Raw genomic sequence first — 26831 nt, 5'->3', positions numbered from 1 at the left:
CAATTCTTCCGTGAAAATTGCCCAAGTGATAATTTGTTTATGAGAACAAAGCCATTGATACCATACAAACTGATTTGGTTCCAAATATAAAGTTGCAATACGTACCTTTTGTGTGTTTTGCACATTATTGAAATCGAAAAATTGCTCCATTTGTAATATCCATGTTGCGGGATCCTTGCCATCAAACTTCCTCATATCGATTTTTGGAATATGGTGGGTCTTCGATCCCACATTAGAGTCTAAAAAATCATGATTAACATTTCTTTTGTTCGCATCATGAGTTTCCTTTACTACCTTTTCACCATTAGTAAGTATTTCTTGTAGAAAATTTGTCAAATCTGTCTTCAAATCTGCCATGCCCGTCTTCAAATTTGTGTTCAAATCTATCTTCAAGTTGCCCATCTTAGCTTCCATGCCATTCATCTTAGCTTTCACGCCATTTATCTTAGTTTCTGTTAGCTTTTGTGAGAGTGACAATTGTTGCACTTGTTCTTCTAATTTTGATATATCATGTAGCATTTCTTCCTCTTCTTCATGAGTCATGCTAGAGCTTTCAGGTTGCTTACTAGGTGTTTGCATTTTATTTTCTCGGGGCATCAGTTACCGATAATAATGCTCTACTATGCCCTTTGAATTCCTTCAAAATAGATTTTCAAACCAAGCTTAAGCAAAAATTTAAAAAAATCTACACACATTTTTTCACTTCGTAGGAGCTCAATATTGCCTCTAATGTATCTCTGTACTTTCTGATCATTCAGTTCTAACATTACGGCCTGCAGTAGCCCTCTGTGTCCTCTTTGCAATGCCGCCAGTCTGACCCAAATTGGATCCTCCAAGGAAGAGTTATGTGAAATCTCCCACAATGACTTGATTATAGACTAGTTCAGTAGAGCGAACTTGTACGATGTGCCACGAGTCACTGTTTTGACCTCTGGCTCTGAAAAATATCTACAAGAAACTATTGTCCATCCTCTTTCTGTAACTTCTTACGAAATTTCAATCTGATGCTTAGAGAGAAAGTTATGACGATTTTCCCTAGGTCACCTGTTTGTAATGTAATTCAAGAGTCTGCAAAAAGACCAACTTCCTCAAATCATATCTCCTCAAATATAGCGCGAAAAGCTCTGAAATTCGGACCCGAGGTTCAGCGCGATGTCTTCTCAAATGGGTTTTTTTTAGCTTCTAAAATGTCGCAGAAAACAAAAAAAAAAAAGTTAAAAAGTTATAGCGAAAATTCCACCATGACCTATTTGAAGCAGCGAAACCCTAGAATCCAAAGCTCTGATACCAAATGTTATGAAACCAGCTCAAGAAAAGATAGAAAAGATAAATCAACGCCTTAGAATTCAGCCTCTTCGAAGGGGCAACTTCATTTACATTACATAAATGAACAATTCTTCAATGATTAAAATGACAAAACCTCCTTTCTATATATAGGAGTCTAAGGAGTCGCAATATAACTCAGCCGACCTAACAATAATAATATAAAGCCACAAACATAACAATAGAGGGATTCTATGGGGCACAGTAATAACAATATGGGGATAATAGGGGCACAAAAATATTAATAAGGGATGCAACTACAATAGTAATGGGGTAATCACTAGTACTATAGGGACCCAACAGACGTTGACACAAGACCAGGAACTATCCTCATGGACCTGTTTCTTTTTTTAATGAGGTTGACACAGTAAAAGAACTATCCTCATATTCCTTGTTTCATTTTTTAATGAGCTTGACAGAAATCAAGGAACTATGCTCATACTCCTTGTTTCATTTTTTAACAAGGTTGATACAAGACCAGGAACTATCCTCATTTCCTTTGTTTCATTTTTTAACGAGGTTGACACAAGACCACGAACTGTCCTCCTTAACCCTTGTTTCATTTTTTAACGAGGTTGTCACAAGACAAGGAAGCATCCTCATATCCCCAACCAAGTCGCCAATTTGTTTTAGAGAATTTGGTATCTACAGATAAATACTAATTCCCTAGATAAGTAGTTGTATCTAGAACAACAGTTTAAAGTGTTTTAGACTTTTCCTATAAGCAATAGATAAAATAAGAAGATGAGAAGACCTACTTGTAGTTGCGCTTTCCTCTCATCTCCCTTGTATCGATCCTGTCACTTCTTCCCGTACTTAATACGCTTGAGAAGTACGTATAAACACAACAGAAAACAAAGAATCAATCAAAGCACACGATCTATTGAATATTAGTGAAATGAATCAGATACAATTCACACATATAAGCATTATGAAACAATACAAACATATGGGAGAAAGGTTCAAACACTTTATTAAATAGAAGAAGGAATTACAACCATTGGTGTCTGATTCAAAGCCATTCCTCCAGCTTGGATCCCATCCACATCACATCAAAAGCATGACAAACTTGTAGCATTACAATACTTCCTTCAAAGCCAAATCTCATAGCAACATTATCTCCTTACAATTCAACATAATCCAGCCCCTGATCACTTAGATGAGTGGTCAATTTATAGGAAGATGAAGGAGGTTTTGTCATAAATGGTGGCATTGATTGGCCTTCCATACTTAGAATTAGTTCCATGGAGGAAGGGATGAGAGGATAGGGTGCACCTTAACTCATTCCTCATCCATTTTCGAGCTCATTGGAATTGATACGTGAGGGAACCTTCTAGATGAATCCAAAAGATAAGAATATTCCCCAAACCCTATGTGAATTTCACTCATTCTCGCCCAGCGCAGGTGAAAGGAAGCCTAAGTGCTCTGCAGAGCACTTTGGCAATGGACTCAACTGCTCTACAGCACACCTTTACAAGGGCTTACCTACGTTGGTCCCTCTAAAGGCTATTTTTGGATGTCTTCAATTCATGAAACTATCTAGGAAGGAGGCATTCAAAGGGGTGACTTGTTTAGGGCATGAAGCCACTGAAATTAGGGTTTGATGAGCCCTAAAACACTAATCTGGATGTTGGGATTTGATGTGCCCAAATGGATCTGTAACAACTACCCCCTAAAGCATAAAGTCGGAAAAATGTCAATGTCGAATGAAATGCTTTACGATGTGATGAGGAGGTATCAAAGTGGAAGGTGACCTACATCAATTACAATACATATATCATGATTTTTTATTTTTCAAGAATTGTTGAGGGAAGGCATACCCATGCTCAGCTTATAAACTTTCATTACATGTACATAAACAGCCATCTACAGATATAGACCCATGATCAGAGTGACCATCAATGTAAAGCCATTGTACATATGATTTAGTACTCCTGAAATCGCAGCTCGGATGGATGAAACTAGATCCGGGGTCTTCTATCTCATTCAATCATTCGCTCAAGTACGAGTCTAACCACGTGAATATGTGATCTGAAGTCAAACATGGAAAGACACCATCTAATTACCAGCCAATGATGTAAGATGTTAACAAATGTGATAGAAATCACTGATAATGATAATGATCCTCAAGGTACTGCAGTACATTTTGCATGGTGTGAATTGATGTTTTGATGTCGAACATCATGATAAGTCTTTCGGTCGAAGACCATTGATGTATGCCTATCGTCGGAAGCAAGAAATCTTCCATTGATGTATGCAAGCCTCAAGGTACTGCAAGGGTGTTTCTAAGTCAACTTCATCGATAATGTGTTGATGTCGACAAGAAGTGACTTGTCACAGGAGGGCCTTGATGTATCCCACATTAACGACATGAAACGAGTGTAGTGATTTTCAAGATGGAATTTGACTGATGACACAAAGTTCAAGAATGGTGGTCATGAAAATGAAGGTTTATGGTATCGCAAAGGATGAATTTTGACTGAATGACTTCTCTTGAACATGTCAGCAACACTAAAATGAATTGGTAGCATTGACCCAAAACAAAGTGATGGATGGTATGATAGACCAACGGTGTGATAACCATCAAGCTAATAACCCAACCCAAATAGTCACTGTGATAGAGTGAAAGTGTCATGTTCAGGAGCGACCTGCTACCATAAAGTTGTTTTCCCCTTTTTACCATTTTCCCTAGTGATTGTTGACCAGTACCTCTTTATTTTTATCAAGCTTGAGGAGGGTAACATATACTTGTTGTATAATTTCACCCTTCGGGCGAATCCATCGCTATTTGATGTTTTGATGAGTCTAACGAAGGTGAAACTCAGTCTTGTCTAGATGGACAAGTTTGTCACTATTTGATGTTTTAACGAGTTTAACAACAATCATAACTCGGTCCTTTTCATGTTTAGAGAGTTTGAAAATGGACAAAAAGAAAACTCCACAAGTTCTTTTTCGTAAATTAATCTCTCAAGCCCGAAAAAGCGTAAAATAATACAAGAGAAATGTCGTTTCCAATCCGTTAACGAGCTGAAAAAGACAAGCGCTCGGCAATCTTTTCATATTTCGAGAGTCTGAAAAGAGCTTAAAGAGGACTCCATTTTGAGGAACAAATGATGTCTACGGTAGCAACTGGTTTTGGTGATGTTGGAACTTCTCAAAACATGCTGGTTTATGTGAAGAGGCTGGCTAATAAGAACACCCATTGCAACTGTTCCTCAAAAAGGGTAAAACAACCAAGTGAAAGCGTATGATCAGCGAAAGGGATGGTGGCGATGGGATGAAAACAACCAAGACTCATCTGATGAACGAGGCTGATAGAATGGCAATCACGAGGGTCAAAATGGAGATGGGTTCATTTTTACACAAGCTTGAACCATGGAAAACTATGCTTGGATTCAGTTTCATGTTTACACAAGCTTGAAACGACAAACTATGCTTGGATTCAATTTCATTTTTACACAAGCTTAAAACGAAAAACTATGCTTGATTCAGTTTCATTTTTATACAAACTCAAAACGAAAAAATATGCTTGGATTCAATTTCATTTTTACACAAGCTCGAAACGAAAAACTATGCTTGGATTCAGTTTCATTTTTATACAAGCTCAAAACGAAAAACTATGCTTGGATTCAGTTTCATTTTTACACAAGCTCGAAATGAAAAACTATGCTTCGATTTAGTTTCATTTTTACACAAGCTCAAAACGAAAAACTATGCTTGGATTCAGTGTCATTTTTATACAAGCTTGAAATGAGGAAAAACTTTGCTTGGAATTGGTTTACATGCCCCCAGCATGATGAAAGGGAGAGTCACCTGTAACCAAATGGAAGTCGTTGCGGTGAAGCAGGACGGTTATCCAACACTTTTTTGGCTTCGTCCAAATAGGGACAAATGTGAATGGGGTGATTCCCTTCACATAACCTACAGGGAAACTTAACTTTACCACTAGGTGCATGCCCCCCAAGCTTCATTACATTCACCTACTACTCATGGCTATCAGGTGGATGGAATGAAGGTTCATTTCTGAGATCAAGTAAAAGACTCGACTCAGATTTTACGAGATCTAGTCAACGACTCGAATTGGAACTTTGCTCCAGGGGACCTTGTTTCATTTTTTCATGAGCTTGACACAAGACAAGGAATTGTCCTCATATTCCTTGTTTCATTTTTAATGAACTTGAAACAAGACCAGGAACTATGCTCACAGGAGTGGTTTCATTTTTTAATGAGGTTGACACAGTAAAAGAACTATCCTCGTGTTCCTTGTTTCATTTTTTAACGAGGTTGACACAAGACCAAGAACTATCCTCATGGACCTGTTTCATTTTTTAATGAGGTTGACACAGTAAAAGAACTATCCTCATGTTCCTTGTTTCATTTTTTAACGACCTTAACACAAGACCAGGAACTATCCTCATGTACCTGTTTCTTTTTTTAATGAGGTTGACACAGTTAAAAAACTATCCTCATATTCCTTGTTTCATTTTTTAACAAGCTTGACAGAAGACAAAGAACTATGCTCATACTCGTTGTTTCATTTTTTAAAGAGTTGATACAAGACTAGGAACTATCCTCATTTCCTTTGTTTCATTTTTTAACGAGGTTGACACAAGACCACGAACTGTCCTCCTTGACCCTTGTTTCATTTTTTAATGAGGTTGTCACAAGACAAGGAAGTATCCTCATATCCCCAGCGGAGTTGCCAATTTGTTTTGGAGAATTTGGCATCTACGAATAAATACTAATTCCCTAGATATGTAGTTGTATCTAGAACAACAATTTAAAGTGTTTTAGACTTTTCCTATAAGCAATAGATAAGATGAGAAGACCTACTTGTAGTTCCGCTTTCCTCTCGTCTCCCTTGTATCGATCCTGTCGCTCCTTCTCGTACTTAATACGCTTGAGAAGTACCTGTAAACACAACAAAAAACAAAGAATCGATCAAAGCACACGATCTATTGAATATAAGTGAAAGGAATCAGATACAATTCACACATATAAGCATTATGAAACAATACAAACATATGGGAGAAAGGTTCAAACACTTTATTAAATAGAAGAAGGAATTACAACCATTGGTGTCTGATTCAAAGCTATTCCTCCAGCTTGGATCCCATCTACATCACATCAAAAGCATGACAAACTTGTAGCATTACAATACTTCCTTCAAAGCCAAATCTCATAGCAACATTATCTCCTTACAATTCAACATAATCCAGCCCCTGATCACTTAGATGAGTGGTTAATTTAGAGGAAGATGAAGGAGGTTTTGTCATAAATGGTGGCATTGAATGGCCTTCCATACTTAGAATTAGTTCCATGGACGAAGGGATGAGAGGATAGGATGCACCTTAACTCATTCCTCATCCATTTACGAGCTCATAATAGTTGATAAGTGAGGAAACCTTCTAGATGACTCCAAAATATAAGAATATTCCCCAAACCCTATGTGAATTTTGCTCATTCTCACCCAGCGCAGGTGAAAGGAAGCCTAAGTGCTCTGCAGAGCACCTTGGCAGTGGACTCAACTACTCTGCAGCACACCTTTACAAGGGCTTACCTGCGTTGGTCCCTCTAGAGGTTATTTCTGGATGTCTTCAAGTCATGAAACTATCTGGGAAGGAGGCATTCAAAGGGGTGACTTGTTTAAGGCATGAAGCAATTGAAATTAGGGTTTGATGAGCCCTAAAACACTGATCTAGATGTTGGGATTTGATGTGCCCAAATGGATCTGTAACAGCTACCCCTAAAGCATAAAGTCGGAAAAATGCCAATGTCGAATGAAATGCTTTACGCTGTGATAATGAGGTATCAAAGTGGAAGGTGACCTGCATCAATTACAATACATATATCATGATTTTTTATTTTTCATGAATTGCTAAGGGAAGGCATACCCATGCTCAGCTTATAAACTTTCATTACATGTACATAAACAGTCGTCTACAGATATAGACCCATGATCAGAGTGACCATCAATGTAAAGCCATTGCACATATGATTTAGTACTCCTGAAATCGTAGCCCGAATGGATGAAACTAGATCTGGGGTCTTCTATCTCGTTCAATCATTCAATCAAGTACAAGTCTAACCACGTGAATACGTGATCTGAAGTTGAACATGGGAAGACAACATTTGATTACTAGCCAATGATGTAAGTTGTTAACAAATGCGAGAGAAATCACCGATAATGATAATGATCCTCAAGGTACTGCAGTACATTCTGCATGATGTGAATTGATGTTTTGATGTCGAACACCATACAAAGTCTTTCGGTCGAGGACCGTTGATGTATGCCTATCATCAAAAGTGAGAAACCTGCCATTGATGTATGCAAGCCTCAAGGTACTGGAAGGGTATTTCTAAGTCAACTTCTTGGATAATGTGTTGATGTCGACAAGAAGTGACTCGTCATAGGAGGGCCTTGATGTATCCCACATTAGCGACACGAAACGAGTGTAGTGATTTTGGAAATGGAATTTGACTGATGACAAAAGGTTCAGGAATGGCGGTCATGAAAATGAAGGTTTATGGTATCGCAAAAGATGAATTTTCACTGAATGACTTCTCTTTAACATGTCCGCAATACTAAAATGAATTGGTGGGATTGACCCAAAACAAAGTGATGGATGGTATGATAGACCAACGGTGTGATAACCATCAAGCTAATAACCCAACCCAAATAGTCACAGTGATGGAGTGAAAGTGTCATGTTCAAGAGCGACCTACTACCATAAAGTGGTTTTCCCCTTTTTGCCATTTCCCCCAGTGATTGCTGACCAGTATCTCTTTATTTTTATCAAGCTTGAGGAGGATAATATATGCTTGTTGTATAATTTCACCCTTCGGGCGAATCCATCGTTATTTGATGTTCTAACGATTCTAGCGAAGGTGAAACTCGATCTTGTCTAGATGGACAAGTTTGTCGCTATTTGATGTTTTAATGAGTTTAACGACAATGATAACTCGTTCTTTTTCATGTTTAGAGAGTTTGAAAAGGGACAAAAATAAAACTCCACAAGTTCTTTTTTCGTAAATTAATCTCTCAAGCCTGAAAAAGCATAAAATAATACAAGAAAGATGTCGTTTTCAATCCGTTAACGAGCTGAAAAGGACAAGCGTTCGGCAATCTTTTCATATTTCGAGAGTCTGAAAAGAGCTTAAAGAGAACTCCATTTTGAGGAACAAGTGGTGTCTAGGGTAGCCACTGGTTCCGGTGATGTTGGAACTTCTCAAAACATGTTGATTTATGTGAAGAGGTTGGCTAATAAGAACACCCATTGCAACTGTTCCTCAAAATGTGTAAAACAACCAAGTGAAAGCATATGATCAACCAAAGGGATGGTGGCGATGGGATGAAAACGACCAAGGCTCATCTGATGAAGGAGGCTAATAGAATGGCAATCACAAGGGTTAAAATGGAGATGGGTTCATTTTTACACAAGCTTGAACCATGGGAAACTATGCTTGGATTTAGTTTCATGTTTACACAAGCTTGAAACGACAAACTATGCTTGGATTCAGTTTCATTTTTACACAAGCTTAAAACGAAAAACTATGCTTGGATTCAGTTTCATTTTTATACAAGCTCGAAACGAAAAACTATGCTTGGATTCAGTTTCATTTTTACACAAGCTCGAAACGAAAAACTATGCTTGGATTCAATTTCATTTTTATACAAGCTCGAAACAAAAAACTATGCTTGGATTCAGTTTCATTTTTACACAAGATCGAAACGAAAAACTATGCTTGGATTCAGTTTCATTTTTATACAAGCTTGGAACGAGGAAAAATTTTGTTTGGAATTGGTTTACATGCCCCCAGCATGATGAAAGGGAGAGTCTCCTGTAACCAGATGGAAGTCGCTGCGACAAAGCAGGACGGTTATCCAACACTTTTTTGGCTTCATCCAAATAGGGACAAAGGTGAATGGGGTGATTCCCTTCACATAACCTACAGGGAAACTTAACTTTACCACTAGGTGCATGCCCCCCAAGCTTCATTACATTCACCTACAACTCGTGGCTATCACGCGAATGGAATGAAGGTTCATTTTTGAGATCAAGTAAAAGACTCGACTGGGATTTTACGAATCTAGTCAAAGACTTGAATTGGAACTTTGCTCCAGGGGACCTTGTTTCATTTTTTAATGAGCTTGACACAAGACAAGTAATTGTCCTCATATTCCTTATTTCATTTTTTAACGAGTTTGACACAAGACAATGAACTATGCTCACAGGAGATGTTTCATTTTTTAATGAGGTTGACACAATAAAAGAACTATCCTCATGTTCCTTGTTTCATTTTTTAGCGAGGTTGACACAAGACCAGGAACTATCCTCATGGACCTATTTCATTTTTTAATGAAGTTGAACAGTAAAAGAACTATCCTCATGTTCTTTGTTTCATTTTTTAACGACATTGACACAAGACCAGGAACTATCCTCATGGACCTATTTCTTTTTTTAATGAAGTTGACACAGTAAAAGAACTATCCTCATATTCCTTATTTCATTTTTTAACAAGCTTGACAAAAGACAAGGAACTATGCTCATACTCCTTGTTTCATTTTTTAACGAGGTTAATACAAGACCAGGAACTATCCTCATTTCCTTTGTTTCATTTTTTAACGAGATTGACACAAGACCACGAACTGTCCTCCTTGACCCTTGTTTCATTTTTTAACGAGGTTGTTACAAGATAAGGAAGTATCCTCATATCCCCAGCGGAGTCGCCAATTTGTTTTAGAGAATTTGGTATCTAAGGATAAATACTAATTCCCTAGATAAGTAGTTGTATCTAGAACAACAGTTTAAAGTGTTTTAGACTTTTCCTATAAGCAATAGATAAGATGAGAAGATGAGAAGACCTACTTGTAGTTGCGCTTTCCTCTCATCTCCCTTGTATCGATCCTGTCGCTTTTTCCCATACTTAAACGCTCAAAGCAGTTTTTGCTTTGTAATATACTATCTTAACTTTTAATTATAACAAATTTGCAAAGCACTTAACCCCATCCTCTATCTGGATGCAGGATTACCTGTAGAGACAACATAATGTAAAATTGTAAATCAAACTCGTTTAACTTGGCCAGCAAACAATCACTGGGCTGCAGAGTGGACTATCAACCATGAAATGGTTGTCCACTGCCGAACCTGTTAAACCAAAGTGAACAATTGCACATTTGATGCAAAACTATGATGAGTATAAACACCCCATGAAGACTGACAATTTAAAAGGCTTCTCTGCTTTAGCCTTGTAGATGTGAAGCTATTTCAGGAAAACTGCCTGCATTGTAAAAGTAGAAACTACCTTGATAAACCTGACATCAAAATTTAATTGTTTCTTTAAGGCTTCCTGTGAAATACATGTTTACATAAGTGAATATATCTCAAGTGACTGGGGCATTAAGTCACTTGTGTTGGGTAAGTGTTGTGGTGACTGGATCGATGCTTCTGTAGGATTTGATGTACATGTTTTTGAGGGTATGGTAGGGTCTGCAGCATTTTGTTGAAAGATGGCCTTTGATGATTTGGCTTCCCAAGTTACTGTTGAGGTTTTTTTGCTGAAAAAGTGATAAGGATTTCACTTTTGACTTTGACTGCAGTGAGATGGATGATTCTACCTCTGTATTTGTATATACCATACTACTGTCTAATAAAAGAATTATTTCTTCAAAACAAAAAGACTACATGTCTCTTAAGGGAAGCCTTATGTAATTAGTAGAAATCTTAGCATTCTCATGTCGTTCGTAACTTTTCAGTGACAAGTATAAATGCACCTTGACATTGAGCAACAATTAGATAGACAATTTGAGATCAAGAATATTGATGTAGGAATTAATCATGGGATATCACTATTATAACCATTGTAACTTTTACATCTTTTGAGCTCTCCATGGACAAAATGTTTGTGCTCAACCAAAAACACCACGTAACACAATAACCTAGCTGCTTAGCAAAGTTGTCTTCAGTGCATAGCAATTTTTATAGGACACAACTTGTAGCAATCCTTCTGAGTTATTTAAAAAAAATGGATTAACTTTGTAATATGTATACTCGATATTCTGCATATATGTTAAACAGATTTGCTATTCAAGGATGTTGTGAATTATAATAAAAGATTATGATAGAACTTTCAATTTGCCAACCAAATTCCTTAGCTCCTTGAACCTGCTATCATCTGCTGATAATTCCAGTGTCACCTACAAGGGCAATGAAATAAATTATCCAGAACAGAAAATGGGGGGATGGCCACAGCACACCAGAATTTTTTAGGGGAGAGCAATAATATATATATAAACAAAACAAAAATGAAAAAGTTCCAAAAATTATTCAAATTTCCCAAGAATTTATTTAGAAGAATCTTAAAAATTAAACATGAATAATGAAGTAGAAAGACACATAATCAACCAAATGTTTTAGCACTCTTGACACCATAAAGTCACAAATGTTATTAGAAATAAGCAAGTGTGACTTAGTACTTAGTCCAATTTCCAAATCAAAATATGTGCAATCAACAATTTCCAGCAAACTCAGCTCCAAACAACAATTTCCACCTCCAGGCAGCAGTGACTGTGCTCAAAGCAGAAATTTTGTTCTCCAAACAGCTGAGAAAGCTCCAAACAACTGACAGACTCCACCCTAAGTTCCAAATACCAAATGCACAGATAGAGAGCAAAAAACAAATGAAAAACCAAGCAGAGAGGAGCTGTTTATAACTATACATACACAAATTCAAGCAGAGAGGAGCTGTTTATAACTTTATATACACAAATTCAAGCAGAGAGGAGCTATTTATATAAGCAAATGCATAGAAGGGAATTATTTTTCTGGGTTAATGCATTATTTTAAAATTATATTAATGGCCAAGCTGGACTACGGTGGGCCCACGTGTAATGTATATGTATTATGTAGTAAAACTATGCTACATAATACATATAGATTAGACCATGCTCGGCCAAGTGGATCCCAAAACAGCTGTTTTGGCACTCTTTTTGAGATGTATGCCCTAGAGATGCCCAGTCATTCCCAGTTTTATCAAGGGACATCTGTGACATCGTGGAACTATTCCTGATTTTGGGTGGGGGCATCTCAGAGACTGGTGGACATCCCCAAGGCATCATGAGGTCCCATGGGAGGGGGGACAGGTCCCCAAGGGGCAGGGATGCATCCCCATGAAAATAGAATCTACTGTTGGGAATTTTGAAGAAAAATGGAACTGAGCAAAACAATCATAGCATAAGTAGTAGAACTTGCAGAGATGTTTTCTGCATCTTTAGAGATTATATTATGCCAGTTAATTTGAATTCAATTCAAGGAGTTAGAGACGAAATTACTCAGAAAATACAAACGCAAAATAATAAATATGCAGTGATGGAAACACAAGCAAGTGCTTACCTCTTTAAAAACTTCACTATAAGTAATATCTTTGAATCCCTGCCCATAAAAACAGGAAATGATCATAGGTATAAACTTCCTACTAAAAACATCAGCTTTTAGATAGCAAATATGATCTATAACCACAACAAAATTTTGTTGAAACCTCATTATGTAACAAAAGTATAGATATTTTAATGTATAGTGACTATTTAACCTCAGGAAGCCATACCAATTACACATTTTGAAGATCTAGCTAGCCATGTACTCTGACAACACCAACGGATTAGAATATATATGTCATATACCTTACAGACAAGCCATGGTGAATTTGTAAAGGCATTTCTCATGCATAAGAGAGGTGCAAGGTTCAAATCACTATCGCCCCCCAATGGTAAAGAGGTTCTGTAATCCATTAATGCAGAGTTGGGATTTGTAGCTCCCCATGGTTTCATCAAAATCAAAATTACTGATCAAAATAAAAAGAAAGCTCCAAACAGATAACTTACCAAACTTCGAAAGAGATGAAGGGATGTCACATTTGATTCTCCAATTTTGGCTCGAAATGTATGGATGTCTCGATGTTCAACAGCAAAAGCTATCATCAGCAATACAGATTCTTTTCCAAGTCCCCTCCCGCGACTAAGACAAAAGTATAAAAGAAGGTCAAAGCAAGGACCTAAAACTTTCCATTGAATACTGTAAAAGAAATCAAATGGGCAAAAAATCTCTGAAATAATGTATCTCTATTAATATTGTCTTTTGTTTGGACCAAATTTATCAGAACTGGATCCAGAACCATCCCAGCTGGGGTTAAGACTGGGACCAGACTGGAACCAACCAGAGAACTCAGTGAAGAATCAATGAACTAAAAAACAATAAAATATGCAAATTTTAACACACACACACACACATATTTATGTACATCATTATATAGTATAAAATCCAAATCATTAAACAACAAATGTGCAAGGTTTGTTTATGAATATAGTAAGGGTGAATACAGCAAAATGGCACAGAGTGCAATGCATATCTGTAAAAAACACATAAACGTTGAGGTTCTAAATGGCCTCTAGAGTCCAGACTCCAAAAAATTTATGCTACAACCAATATTATAAATTCATCAAAAATGTAAGTGCTTGGCCTTTTCTGCCAGAACATCCTTAACAAAGGCTAGCATTTGGTTGCTCATCTTAATTATGACCAACATCCACAATGAAACATTCTCTAAACACCATCTGAGTGTTCTTCCACTCTATGAATACCACCCCCTGCCCCCCTAAACACCATCTAAGTGTTCTTTCACAATTAATAGTAATGTTAAAAATTTATGCAACTTTTACTTTAAGAATTTAACATTACCATTGGTTGCCAACGTTGCTAGGGTTGAATTAGGTCTTTTTTTTTAGGTTCAAGGTTTAGGAGGGGGAGTGTTGGTTTTAAGCCAAGAGGGGCTGTTTTGGGAGGAATCAGCCTCTAGTTTCCTCCAAAACCACATGAAAAACCACCAACTTGATCCGAAAATCTATGACTCTGCAATCTCATTTAAGGGTGAATGAAATTAACTCAATTAAGAAGCTTAATGAGCAATTAAAGTCTGAAAATGAAGAATAAACATCAGAGAAATAGAAAGAGAGAGAGAGGGAGAGAGAGAAAAAAAACAAATTTGATAAGGGAGTTCACCCAATGTTCAGGCTACATCTCCAGGTCCTGCTTCCAATAGAGTGACCGCTTGTATTACTCTCCAATCTTGATGTTACATACACTTCCAAGTCTTCAAACAGATATAAAGGTTCCTGGCACCTGCTAAGGTAGTGGTTTTCAAAACCCATTTTCCCCCTTTCTTGCAGCCATAACTAGGCTCGAAACCCATCTATATATCAATAATATATATAAAAAAACTCTGCTTAAAAGCATTCTAGATTCACCATTCTAGCACCAAATGGCCTTTTGGTGCATTGGCAGAATATATCATTTATAAAAGAACAGACCCGGGGTCGATCTTGCAGGGTTTTACAATTTGTAATCCTCGGAAAATATACAAAATAAAAGCATATTGTGTTCACTTTCCAAACGCAGAACATAGTTGTGTCGTAGTGGTTAGAGCATTGGTTTCCTAGCAGGGAGATCGCAGGTTCAAGCCTGCGGCCTTCCCCATGTGGCATTACCTCTTACAACAAACTTCAAATATAGGTTTCCTATGGTGACACATAAGTCCTACATTTGCTCTAGTGGTAAAGGTCATTGGCATTGTATCCCAAAGGTCACAGGGTTGAATCCACGGACCTCCATTTTTGCCTATACAGCCTCCTATAAACCTTAAATATAGGTTTCAAACTCTCCATGTTAACGATTTTCGTGTGGTGCAACGGTAGTCCGTTTGATTAGCAGCAAGCAGGTTGCGGGTTCCAACTACCCAAGTGACTCATTCACAGTTCTTTTAGACCCTTCCTGGCCAATCGGAGGATGCCACATGCCAGCCTCTGATTGGTCCACGTTGCATGCCTTGTCAAACCCTGCCACATCAGTTGCTAAGTTGGATGCTACATAGGTGCCACTTCACCCTACCACATCAGTCGCCTATGCCATGTGTCAACTTTGGATAGGGCCAAGTTTTCATGCACCATACTTTGACGTCAACACCATACTGCCACATGTCCATCCCTGGTGCTGCCACCTGTTGGACACATCAACAAACCCTGCCATGTGTCACACTTTGTCATGCCACTTCTCAGCAAACATACTGCCACGTTAGCATCCGTACTATTTCTACTTTCATGTGTCCTCATGTCATGCTTGTTTCTCGAAAACTTCAGAACACCATAACTTGTCATACGACATTCATTTGACATGGCACAACTTGCATCAACATTTGAAGACTTCAATTTTTAGCGATCATGAGGATCCTCTTGGATCAATCCTACCCACTGGAACTTTTGCACCACCAAAAGTCTTAATTTTCAGAAAATAAGTGAGGCCCGAGGGTTCTGCATCCCCACTTGTCCAAACATTTGATTCATCACAACAAATTGAATAACAAGGATGAAAACTATTACAATATTGTTAACATACCTACTCATTCTCGTTCTTTCACAACTATTTGCATTCATCATCTCAACTACTAAGCAGGCACAACTCATTAGCAGTAACAATGAACACATAGATGTTACTGAAAATGAATTAACAATGTCTCTGATCTTCTTAACACAATCCCTGATATTTGCTTCCAGGGAATTCTCATGTTGCAACTTCGGTGAATCCTGAAGCACTTCATGGTTAGACACAAACTTAACTATTTCATTTTTATATTCAAGATCACACTTTTCAATGGCTTTTGCAGACATGAGTGAAAAAATCTTGCTTGCATTCACAAGCCTTTTCAGTTGTCCTGTAGTCACAAGAAACAGATCAGTCTTCATGCAGTGAGCTCTTACAATGTATTCAATCCCTTCTTTAAAGAGGCAGTGCTTGTTCTTGTCCCTGAAGAAAATGGCCTTCCTATCATACTGATATGAGCTTCCCAACACAATTCCACAAATATCAAGAGGTACCACATCCAATTCAACCTCATCTATAAATTTAATGGTGATTGCAAATTTGAGTTTACACTGTCTAGTTACCTGCAACTTTGCATTATCACACACTCATCCCAAAGGGTAAGGTTTTACATGAAGTTTAGTTACCAAGCCTAACTTCTTGACAATTGCTTCAGAAATGAAATTTACTTGAGAACCACTACCAAAAAGCGTATCAAATTTAGTATGCTTTGTTATGACTCTGATATGGAAGAGCTCACTTCTTTTCCTTTCAGAGTTAGGTGAGTGAGTGGTACAGCTAAAACTAGGATGAGTACCCTGAACACCTACAACTGTGATTTTTGTTTCATTACCTGAGTTGGACCCCATATCTTGTTGGGACTGTCACAACCATGTTTTGCTTACCCTTTCGATCTCAGAAACATTTGGGCCTAAGCTCTGGAAGCAATCTCTAACAATGATCTTTATCATGACCTTCCTTCTTGCAATGAGAACACGAAAACTTATCATCTTCCTTCTCCATTGTGGCTGTCAGTTTCTCCTTTCCTTTGTTCTTTCCTTCCTTTAACTGAATAGGTTTCGTGGTGAAACTCTTATCGACATTCTTTCCCTAGATTCAAGATGAGTAGCTTGAACACAAACTTCATCCAAATTAGCAGGATTGAACATAAGGATGGTATGTCAAAGATAACTATGCAAACCTCCAATGTACTTAAGAAGAGCTTCTTGTGGACTGCCATGTGGCGACCTTCCTAGCCAATCAGGACTGCCATGTGGCAACCTCTGATTGGTCCATGTTGCATGCCCTGTCAACACCTACCACATTAGCTGCCAAGTTCGATGCCATGTAGGTGCCACTTCACCCTGCCATGTCAGTAGCCTATGCCACGTGTCACCTTCAAATAGGGCTAGTTGTCATGCATCATACTGCCACCTATCGGCCACATCAATAGAACCTACCATGTGTCACACTCTATCATGCCATGTCAGCATCCATACTATTCATACTGCCACCTATCGGCCACATCAATAGAACCTACCATGTGTCACACTCTATCATGCCATGTCAGCATCCATACTATTCATACTGCCACCTATCGGCCACATCAATAGAACCTACCATGTGTCACACTCTATCATGCCATGTCAGCATCCATACTATTCATACTGCCACATGTCCCCCTATGGTGTTGCCATGTGGCACACCCAACAAACATTTTTCCTATTTTCCGAAAACTTCATAACGTTGTAACTTGACTTCATTCAAGTGTCATTGGAAAGCTCTCGTCGAGCTCTTTGACATGGCACACCTTGCATCAACATTTGACGAATTCGATTTTTAGCGATCATGAGGATACTTCTGCATCAACCGTGTCCCAGACTCTCCTCAGATGTGAGATTGGACCAGAACAGTTTGGAGCAGAACTAGTCGATTCAGGCCGAATGGTACTGGTTAGGTTCCAACCAGCACTCAAACCATATTTTTCTATTGGGTTATTGACTAAAGGTTGTTGATCAACCAGTTTGACTAATTACTAGTTCAAACCATTCAGTTTTTACAATTGTGGCCTAAATGGACGAGAACTAGTCCAGATTTGAATCGGCCTATCAGTCCCATTCAGCAACTAGTTTGGTTCCTCTAAAGTGTGAAGTGTGAACCAGTCCAGCCTAGTTAGTTCCCGTCCAACCCCACTAGTTCCAATAACATTGGTTGAACACTACCCTTGATTAAAATAATAAGAGAATCTTTAAAAGGTAGCACCCGCCTTACCCAAAGTATACTTTGCTTCATATTATGATTCAATTTGACACTGGACTTACTAGAAATGCCATTCATTTATAATATCAAAATAGTTTCCATGTAATATTTCAAGGACATCCTCTAATTAGTCTCAATCCGTCACAAAGTCTAGACCTTTGGGGTCTTGGCCTTTGGGAGTGACTAATATCCCTATGTAGCAGTTTGTTCTTCTAAGGCCATTACCTCAGCCATCCCACCAAGTCATATCTATTGTTGATTCTTAGAGGCTTGTTGGTTACTTCAGTCCATGGTCATCTCTCCAAATTGTCTCCCTCTTTAAGGTGCTAACTTGACACACCAAGTTACCTCATATTGCCTAAGCAAGACCTAAAGTAGGTAATCAAAGAGGACATCTACGTCCCCTGAATTGCACCAATGAAGGGTCTTGGTGTAAGTTTTAAACCCTTTACAATAATACATTACACAAATTCTTAATAAACAAAAATGTAAACAATGGCAATCACAGATATAACACAAAGATTTACCCTAGAAACCCAAACCAGGAAAACCAACAAAGTGTTTGGAGCTGCAACTCTAATTCTTATCATCAATCAACTTCATTTTTTATGATACGAGATATAGGTGTTAATTTTTGGTAGTTGCGGGAGGTATTCCCCAACTATACAAGTCATCTCATGAAAGAAAATTTAATTTAATTTGCTCAAGTCAGCCCCAAAAGTACAGGTCGGCCCAGCCAAGAGACGTGCCACTTGGGCACCCTAAAATCACTATAAAAAGACACTTGAGCTTCTCATTTTCTCACTCACTCATCACTCAAATGTTTTCTCTCTCACACAAGGGAAGCAATCTGAGGAAGAGGCCAAACTTACTAGGAGCCGAATTTTCTAAGATAGCCAAAGTTTGACCAGCATTGACCAGTGTTGACTGAGACTGTCTGAGGTCTGTTTTGACCAAGTTTCTGAGGTCTGTCTGACCTGCATTGACTGAGCTGCTTTGTGATCTGTTTGACCTATGATTGATCGAGTTTGACCTTGCATGTCTGGGCCGCATTGTTTGACTGTTTGACTCTGAGTATTTTTGGGCAGTTTGACCGAACTGATTTGCTGTTGCAAAAGGCTGAATTTTGACCTATTTGACCAGGTTTGACCAGTGCTATATTTTTTTTCTAGGTTGACCAAGTTTGACTTGTAAATATCAGATTGTACTTTTGTTGAACTGAACAATTTCTCCTAGAAAAGATTGTTGGGTTTTCTCCCGAGTTTGGGTTTCCCAGGGCAAAATTTTGGTGTCTACTGTGCATGACTATTCTACTGTGATCTTTATTGTTTCTATTGCATTTATAGTTGAATTTTCTGAGTGTAATTGCTTAATGATATTCTGGGATATGCTAAAGTAATATCATATATCATTGGAAGTAATTATCAGTTGCAGAAAATTGTGCTTGTCTAATTAGCACTAGAAAATCAACATGGTATCAGAGCTTTGGTGAAGAAAGGCCATTGAGATCACCCCTTGAAGACACCTATTCTGCAATCTGATCTGTGACCAAATCCTTGACTAGATGGCTCCCTCTATCAAGCCTGAAGATAGGCTGGAAGGTGCAACAAATTTTAGGGCTTGGAGGACCAGAATGGATCTCATTCTTGAAGAGAATGATGTCATGGAATATGTGGAAGGCAATATTATTGAACCTCAGGATGATGAGGGAAAGGCCAAGCACAAGAAGATGGAAACTAAGGCCAAGAGGATTCTTGTTGAATCCATCAAAGATCATTTGATTCCATTTGTTGCTAGGCTGAAGACTTCAAAGCAAATATATGATGCCCTAGTAGGGTTGTATGCAGTGAACCACATTGGTCGGAAGATGACCTTGAGAAATCAACTTCATGATATTTAGATGTCTAGATTAGATACTGTGGCTTCCTACTTCATGAGGATCTCTTAGTTGAGAGATCAGCTCAAGGCCATTGGAGAAAATATTGATGAATCAGAACTTGTGACTGTGACCCTTAATTGGTTTCTGTATTCATAAGATTCATTTGTATCAAGCATTTGTGGCAGAACAGAAATTCCAAAGTTTGATAGATTATGGACTTGTTGTATCCAAGAGGAATCTAGGCTAGTATCAAAGGGGAAGATTCAGAGACCTCAAGATGATGAGTCCCAAGCATTTGCAACTCATATGAAGAATGGTAAAGGAAGAAGAAATTTTGGAAAATTTCATAAAAGGAATACAGGTAGAAGACTTGCTCCCGTACAGGATCAAAAGAAGGATATGTGAAAGATTTAGTGTTTCGGTCGTCACCAGTTTGGTCACTATAGAAACAAGTGTCCTGAGGGAAGAATGATAGGAAGAGGAAGGGCAAGCAACATGTTGCTGCAGCAGACATTAATGATGATGAGCATTCACATCAGAAGAGATCCAGGCATGACAGTACAGATGATATGGAGTACTTCTTCTTTTCTGCCCTTATAGGCACTATTGCATATCACAGTGACATTTGGTTAGTGGACAGTGGTGCCTCCAAACATATGACAGGTGACCATGACAGTCTCACAGAATTGGTAGAGAGGAAGTCAACACAGAAAATGGAACTTGGTGACAATACCAAGTATGCAATCAAAGGTGTTGGGTCAACATCTTTCCAGTTGGATTCAGGAGAAAATATTCATATAAATGATGTGTTGTATGTACCAGGTTTGAAAAAGAACCTGATCTCTACTTCATCCTTGGAAGACAAAGGGTATAGAGTTGCATTTGTTGATGGAAAAGTCCTTGTATGGAATAAGGGCTCAAGCATAGATTCTGCAAAGGTGATTGGTGTTCGAGAGGGAGGCTTGTATAGACTCCTGGGACAATCAACTCAAGCATTGGTACATGATAACACCAATCTATGTGAGTTATGGCATTGAATATTTTCTCACATACACTACAAGGATTTGCCAACATTGAGGATGATGGTTACAAGTCTTCCAAAGCTCCAAGTAGAGCATGAAGGAGTTTCCAAGTGTTGTGCACTTGGCAAGAATGTCAAGGGATCTTTTCCGAGTAGTGAAAGTAGGCCTAACGGGTTCTTGGATCTAATACATTCAGATGTATGTTGACCAATGACAGTATCATCTTTGGGTTGTTTCTTATACTATGTGACATTGATTGATGATTTCTCCCAGAAAACATGGATCTACTTCATGAACACCAAGGATGAGGCATTCAGCAGGTTCCAAGAGTTTAAGGCTCAAGTAGAGAATTTGACAGGGAAGAAGATCAAGGTTCTAAGGTCAAATAATGGAGGAGAGTATATTTCCAAGGACCTCATTTCCTTCTTGCAAGGAAGCAAGGATTAAGAGGGAGTTGATAGTTCCTTACAACCCTCAGCAGAATGAGGTTGTTGAATGAAAGAACAAGTCCATTGTGGAGGCTACTAAGGTAATGATTCATGAACGAGATTTACCCCAGCTCTTATGGGGAGAGGCATCCAAAACAATAGTTTACGTTCAAAACAAAATTCCTAACAGGATCTTTGGGAATAAGACTCTTGAAGAGGCTTTCACAAGTGAGAAACCAGAGGTCAGGCATTTGAGGATCTTTGGTTGTCCAGTCTACATTCATGTACCCAAGGAGAAGAGGACGAAGTTGGAGCCTTTTGGGAAGAAGGGAACATTTGTTGGATATAATGAGACATCAAAGGCTTACAAGATTTATGTTCCAGGACAACGGCAGGTTGAGGTTAGCCGGGATGTTACTTTTGATGAGGATGCAACCTACTGGAGATCCAAAGGATCTCACATGGATATTGATGATGAGGAGCAAGAAGCTCCCAAGGATGTGGGTTTAGGTCCTTCTATACATGTGGAACATCCTTTAGATCATCAAGAAGAGTCAGAAGGGCCCACTGAGCCAGTGGACCCACTTAGGGTTGGTCCAGAATCCAAGAAGAGGTCGTCATGGCTTCAAAGTACATTGCAGGATGCAGAGGGGCATGCAACTCCCCATGGCACTTTCAGGCATAGTTTTAAAATTGGTCGGTCTAAACCGGAAACCGGTCAAATCAGCCTGTTCATTGGCCAAACCAACCGAACCGGTCAAAAAACCCAGTGAATAGCCTCATTTGCCCTTTTTTTTGACAAACTAGGCATAAACTGATCGGTTCATTGTCGGCCAGCCGCGGACCCACCAGAGGCATTTTTGGAGGCTTGTGAGGTCGTTTAGACAGAAAATAAGGGTTGTTTCCCTCCAAAAACAACCCCTCCAAGCCAATAAAAGGAGGTATCCCCTCTCATTTGCCTCAGACATCTCATTTGCCGAGAAAATATCGCGATATTTTCTATTTTCAAAATATCGGCAAAATATCGTGATATTTCGAAAATATCGCGATATTTCGAAAATATCGGCTATGTTTAAAAAGTTGAAAAAAATATTTTTATGCTTTCCGATATTTGCCGATATTTTCGCCGATATTGCCGATAAGATGTTTTCTAGACCCTCGCCGATATTTTGCCGATACCGATATTTTCAACACTGCTTCATTGTGAGCTTGGAGAGAGTTGAGTTTTTGTTGGAGTAGTGAAAAAACAGAGAGTTTGAGCTAAGTAGTAGCCAGCATACCTCCAAAAGCTAAGGATACTGCATGGGCTCATTGTGATATGGTTGATGGCAAAATGCTCTGCAAATATTGCCAAAAATCTATTGAAGGAGGGGGTATTTCCAGCTTCAAGCAACACTTGGCTAGGATAGGAGACCATGTAAAGCCATGTGGAGCACCAAATGAAGTAATAGGGCATATTAGGGCAGAATACCTTCAGAAGTTTGAAACTCAAGTCACTAAACCATAGTTGCAGGAACTGTGCCCCCAAGGATCAGGAGGCAAAACCGCATCCCATATGGATCCACCACCGATCCTCTGGCGGAACCGTGGATTCGAAAGTCGGATCCATTGTTCCACCTTTTTTTGGCAATTCTTGGAAAATCAGATATGCGGTTCTAGAAAGGATCGGCTACAGATTCGTGGAGGTTAGAGCATGTATCCACCGCAGATCGTATGCGGATCCGAGAGAAGGTTGACAGTTCACGCAGTTTGGCAGGGCTTTTTGTTTTGTTTTGGAAATTTCTAAATATTATGTGAGGAACTATGCTTTCCGTATACTCCCAAGGTGCCCCTTGATGCTCCCTAGATGGTTCCTAGATGCTCCCTAATGGTAATGTTAAATTCTTAGAGTAAAAGTGACATTCTCCTTTATCTTTCATTTTCATCCTTTTACTTAAATTTTTAACATTACCATGAAATGACTCAAGATGTTTGAGAGTGGTTCCAACCTCATCAGACTTCATATGGAGAAAACAAAGTTTCATATCCCATTCAAAATTCAGCAGACTTAACAGTTTTCAGGATCAATGGGATTGTGGTGTTTCATTGGATTATATCATGTATGAGGGCATGCGATTGGCATTTAGTCAAAAGCATCGGGCACTATATGTACCCCAGTGTTGGCGTTGTTGATTGTTGAACTCCTTTGTCACGGCCTTAGCAAAAATGTACCCTTCACTCAAGTCAAAATCATTGATCAGACATGTTAAGCTTTCTCTACCATATTATAAGGCTTGGATTAGGTCGTTTGATCAAAATTGGGCAATGTTGACTAATATCCCTAGAGAATCGAAGTAGAGGCAAAGGCTAGACAAGAGAAGAGGAATCTAGATTCTAGATGGTTGATGCTGGAATAATTAATCATTGATGTACAATGGATGTCATATCTATCTTGATTTATGTAAAAATATGCATGTTTTCATGTCTTCTACAACAATTTTGATATTTTGGATTTGCTTTAATATAAATGCAAAAAAATATAAATATATATATATATATCGTAAATGCTTCGCTTCGTAGATTTTTGGGAAATGAAGATTTCGTGAATCCACTTCCAAAAAACGTCCCCACTTCGTGCAACATTGCACTGAACCAGCAGAGAAGTTTGTGACTCAAGCAGTTGCAAATTTTGGGAGACGAGACTCAACCAACTGAGTTTGATCATGATGAGAAGTTTCAACTTTCAAGTGATAATGTTGATCGCTAATATCATATAAGTAGACTTGTAGTAGGCTAGTGGCCTCATAGCTTGTAGGTTTTGTTTTTGGACTCTAGAGGCCATTGAGAGCCTCATTGATTATATATTTTGTTGCTGATATGTATTGCACTTGGTGCCATTTTTATATATTCACCTTTACATGGTATATATATGAACAAACTTTGCATATTTTGTGTCTATTGGGTTGGAATCATGGTTTTAAATATTAAAAATAGTTTTTTTCATTAAAAATAATTATTTCATGTGTTTTTCTAAAACCGGTTCATTGAGATCTAACCAGTTCCGGTTTGAAACCCAGTTTATTAGGTGGATTGGTCCAGTCACCGGTTTTGGTTTTTAAAACTATGCTTTCAGGGAAAGCAAACATCCTAAGAATTACTCAAGATATGCAACATTGATGAGTCACATCATTGATTATGAGTCATCCAAATATGAGGAGGCAGCAAGCTAGCAAGTTTGGAAGGATACCATGATGGAGGAATATTTGTCCATCATGAAGAATGATGTATGGGAAATTGTGTAGAGACCTGAGGGGAAGTCAGTGGTGCCTTCCAAGTGGATATACAAGATCAAACATGCGGTAGATGGCAACATAGATAAGTAGAAAGCAAGATTCGTGGCAAGAGGTTTCTCCCAGAAAGAGGGAGAGGACTATAAAAAAGACATTTGCTCCAATTGCCAAGTACACTTCTATTAGAACTATTATTTCTATTGCTTTTATTATGGGTTGTGTTGTCGCACAAAGTGTCTAGGCACCACGACAACGCTCAGAGTAAGGGTTGTCACTCTAATCCTTACTCACTCCATTTAGACTCTCTCTTAGACAAGTCAAGGGGGGTAGTCCCTAAGGTGAACGAATGATAATAGTCTGTGGAACACAGACTCTAAGAGACTTAAAGATGGACAACTTGATGAATGTAAACAAGTCATAGTTAACCGAAATGGATAAATCTTAATAAAATATGACCAAGACAAAACCACAAGATAGAAATGATTATAGACCAGTGCATTTATATTTAATTAACCATAGACTAAACAGAAACAAGTTATCCAGAGTAGTTTATAGATGTGATGAATAGTGACAACCATGAATGATTAAATGCGAACGCCCAAAACTGCAATATATTCTAGCAATTAAATCCCATGAAAAATTATGAAATTTAAATGCTAAGAAATGATTCCGGATTTAAAATTATTTTTCATTAATAACGAGATCTAGAATAATTGATCATTTTCCAATAGGCAATATAATTTTTTAAAACATTAATCACACTTGCCAATAGAGAAATCAATACCACAAAAATTAAAATTTTACATTTAACACCAATGACATCAAGGAACTTTAAATTTTAATTTTAATTATCCCTTAGGCAAATAATTTAATGTGGTAAAATGAAGAGATTAAATTTTTAATGTGACCAAAGTAAAACAAATCAAAAAGGGTTAATAAATTGAAATTTTAATGGGCCATAGGCCACATTAAAAATTTTAATGTGAAAGCGCAAATCACCTTTTGATTTAATTCTTTTAGGAATTCTAAAGTCACCCCAATTTTTTAATATTTTTTAGTGTTTTTTTAATTTTAATTTTTTTATTTTTAGATTTTTTAGATTTTTTTAATGTTTTTAAGATTTTTTAATTTTTTTAAAACAAAATCAAAAATAAAGAATAAATGAAATTAAAAAAAAATCAAAGTCATGAATTATAATTGAAAAACTAAAACAAAAAAGGAACAAAATCAAAAATAAAAAAGGAAACGAGAACAACCAAATAAAAAAAATTGAACTTTTAATAAAACTAAAACTTAACCCTAATCAAAACACAAACAAATAAATAAATAAAATGTAAAGTCGAATATTTGTTTTGTTGTGTGCAGGTTTGGAGAAGCTTGACAGCGGCAAGGAGGTCGACGGACGAGAGGGAACAAAGCAGCGGAGAGGAATGCGATTGCAGGAAGGGATAAGATGCACGCAGGGGTATGGCAGCAACGGAGGAGAGGAGGACGCAACAGAGAAAGTGCGAGCTGCGGAGAAGGATGAGGCAGCGGATAGGGAAGCCACAACAACGGTGCTAGGATGCGGAGCTGCAGTCTCACGCAGAGGAGAGAATCTGCGGGCAGGAGCAGAGATGGGACTGTGAGATGCCAAAGGGATGCGCGGAAGAGTTTAGACGGACTGAGAGAGATGGCAGTGAGGGATAGAACGTTGGCAGCAATGCATAAGTGGAGGAAAACGCAGCAGCAAGGAGGTCAAGGAGCAGATGCAGCAAAGAAATCCAAAATTTTCCAGAAACCCCAAAACGCAGACAACACAAAAAAATTTCGAAATTTTCTGGAGGCTCAATACGGCAACAGACAAGAGAAAAATGGTAGCCAAAAACCTAAGAAAATTTCCCATAAAATATTATTTTAAAATGACATGCTTCTGCTTCAGATTTATCCATTAAACCCTTATGAAATTTCCAAATTTAAAACTTTTTAAACCCTTGGACTACAAAATTTTTTGAATAATGTCCCTACAAAATTATGTTGATAAACTCCCAGAGATCTAGATCTTACCCTCCAGACCCTAGATCTGGACTCTGCACAAATTTTCTCCTCAGATCTGTAGCTGCACAACAACAAGACAACACCCAAACGATATATACAATGATAAAAACTAAAACCCAGAAAAAACCCAAGTCAAAAAACCAAAAAAATTTATAAATCTATGCACAAGAATGGTAGATCTATCAAATCTAAGGAGTATGAGTCCA

At 38.1% G+C, this 26831-nt stretch overlaps 1 protein-coding gene across 2 annotated transcripts in view; it reads right to left on the bottom strand.

The window, feature by feature from the left end:
- Nucleotides 1-11150: 11150 nt before the first annotated feature.
- LOC149224791 (Acyl-CoA N-acyltransferases (NAT) superfamily protein) overlaps nucleotides 11151-26831 on the bottom strand; it is an 87670-nt gene continuing 71989 nt past the window's right edge. For both annotated transcript variants that reach the window (XM_089386261.1, XM_089386260.1), the window contains exons 4-6: nucleotides 13205-13337; nucleotides 12717-12755; nucleotides 11151-11521 (exon numbers count right to left, since the gene is read on the bottom strand). In XM_089386261.1, coding sequence (XP_089242387.1) covers nucleotides 11441-11521; nucleotides 12717-12755; nucleotides 13205-13337 — 253 coding nt within the window. In that variant the 3' untranslated portion in view covers nucleotides 11151-11440. The remainder of the gene's footprint in view (nucleotides 11522-12716; nucleotides 12756-13204; nucleotides 13338-26831) is intronic.

Source organism: Pinus tabuliformis, chromosome Q (assembly GCF_031772625.1).
Source record: "Pinus tabuliformis cultivar Carrire ecotype Pingquan chromosome Q, CPIR1, whole genome shotgun sequence".
NCBI classification, from domain to species: Eukaryota; Viridiplantae; Streptophyta; class Pinopsida; order Pinales; family Pinaceae; genus Pinus; species Pinus tabuliformis.
This window is presented reverse-complemented; position numbering and strand designations above follow the sequence as displayed.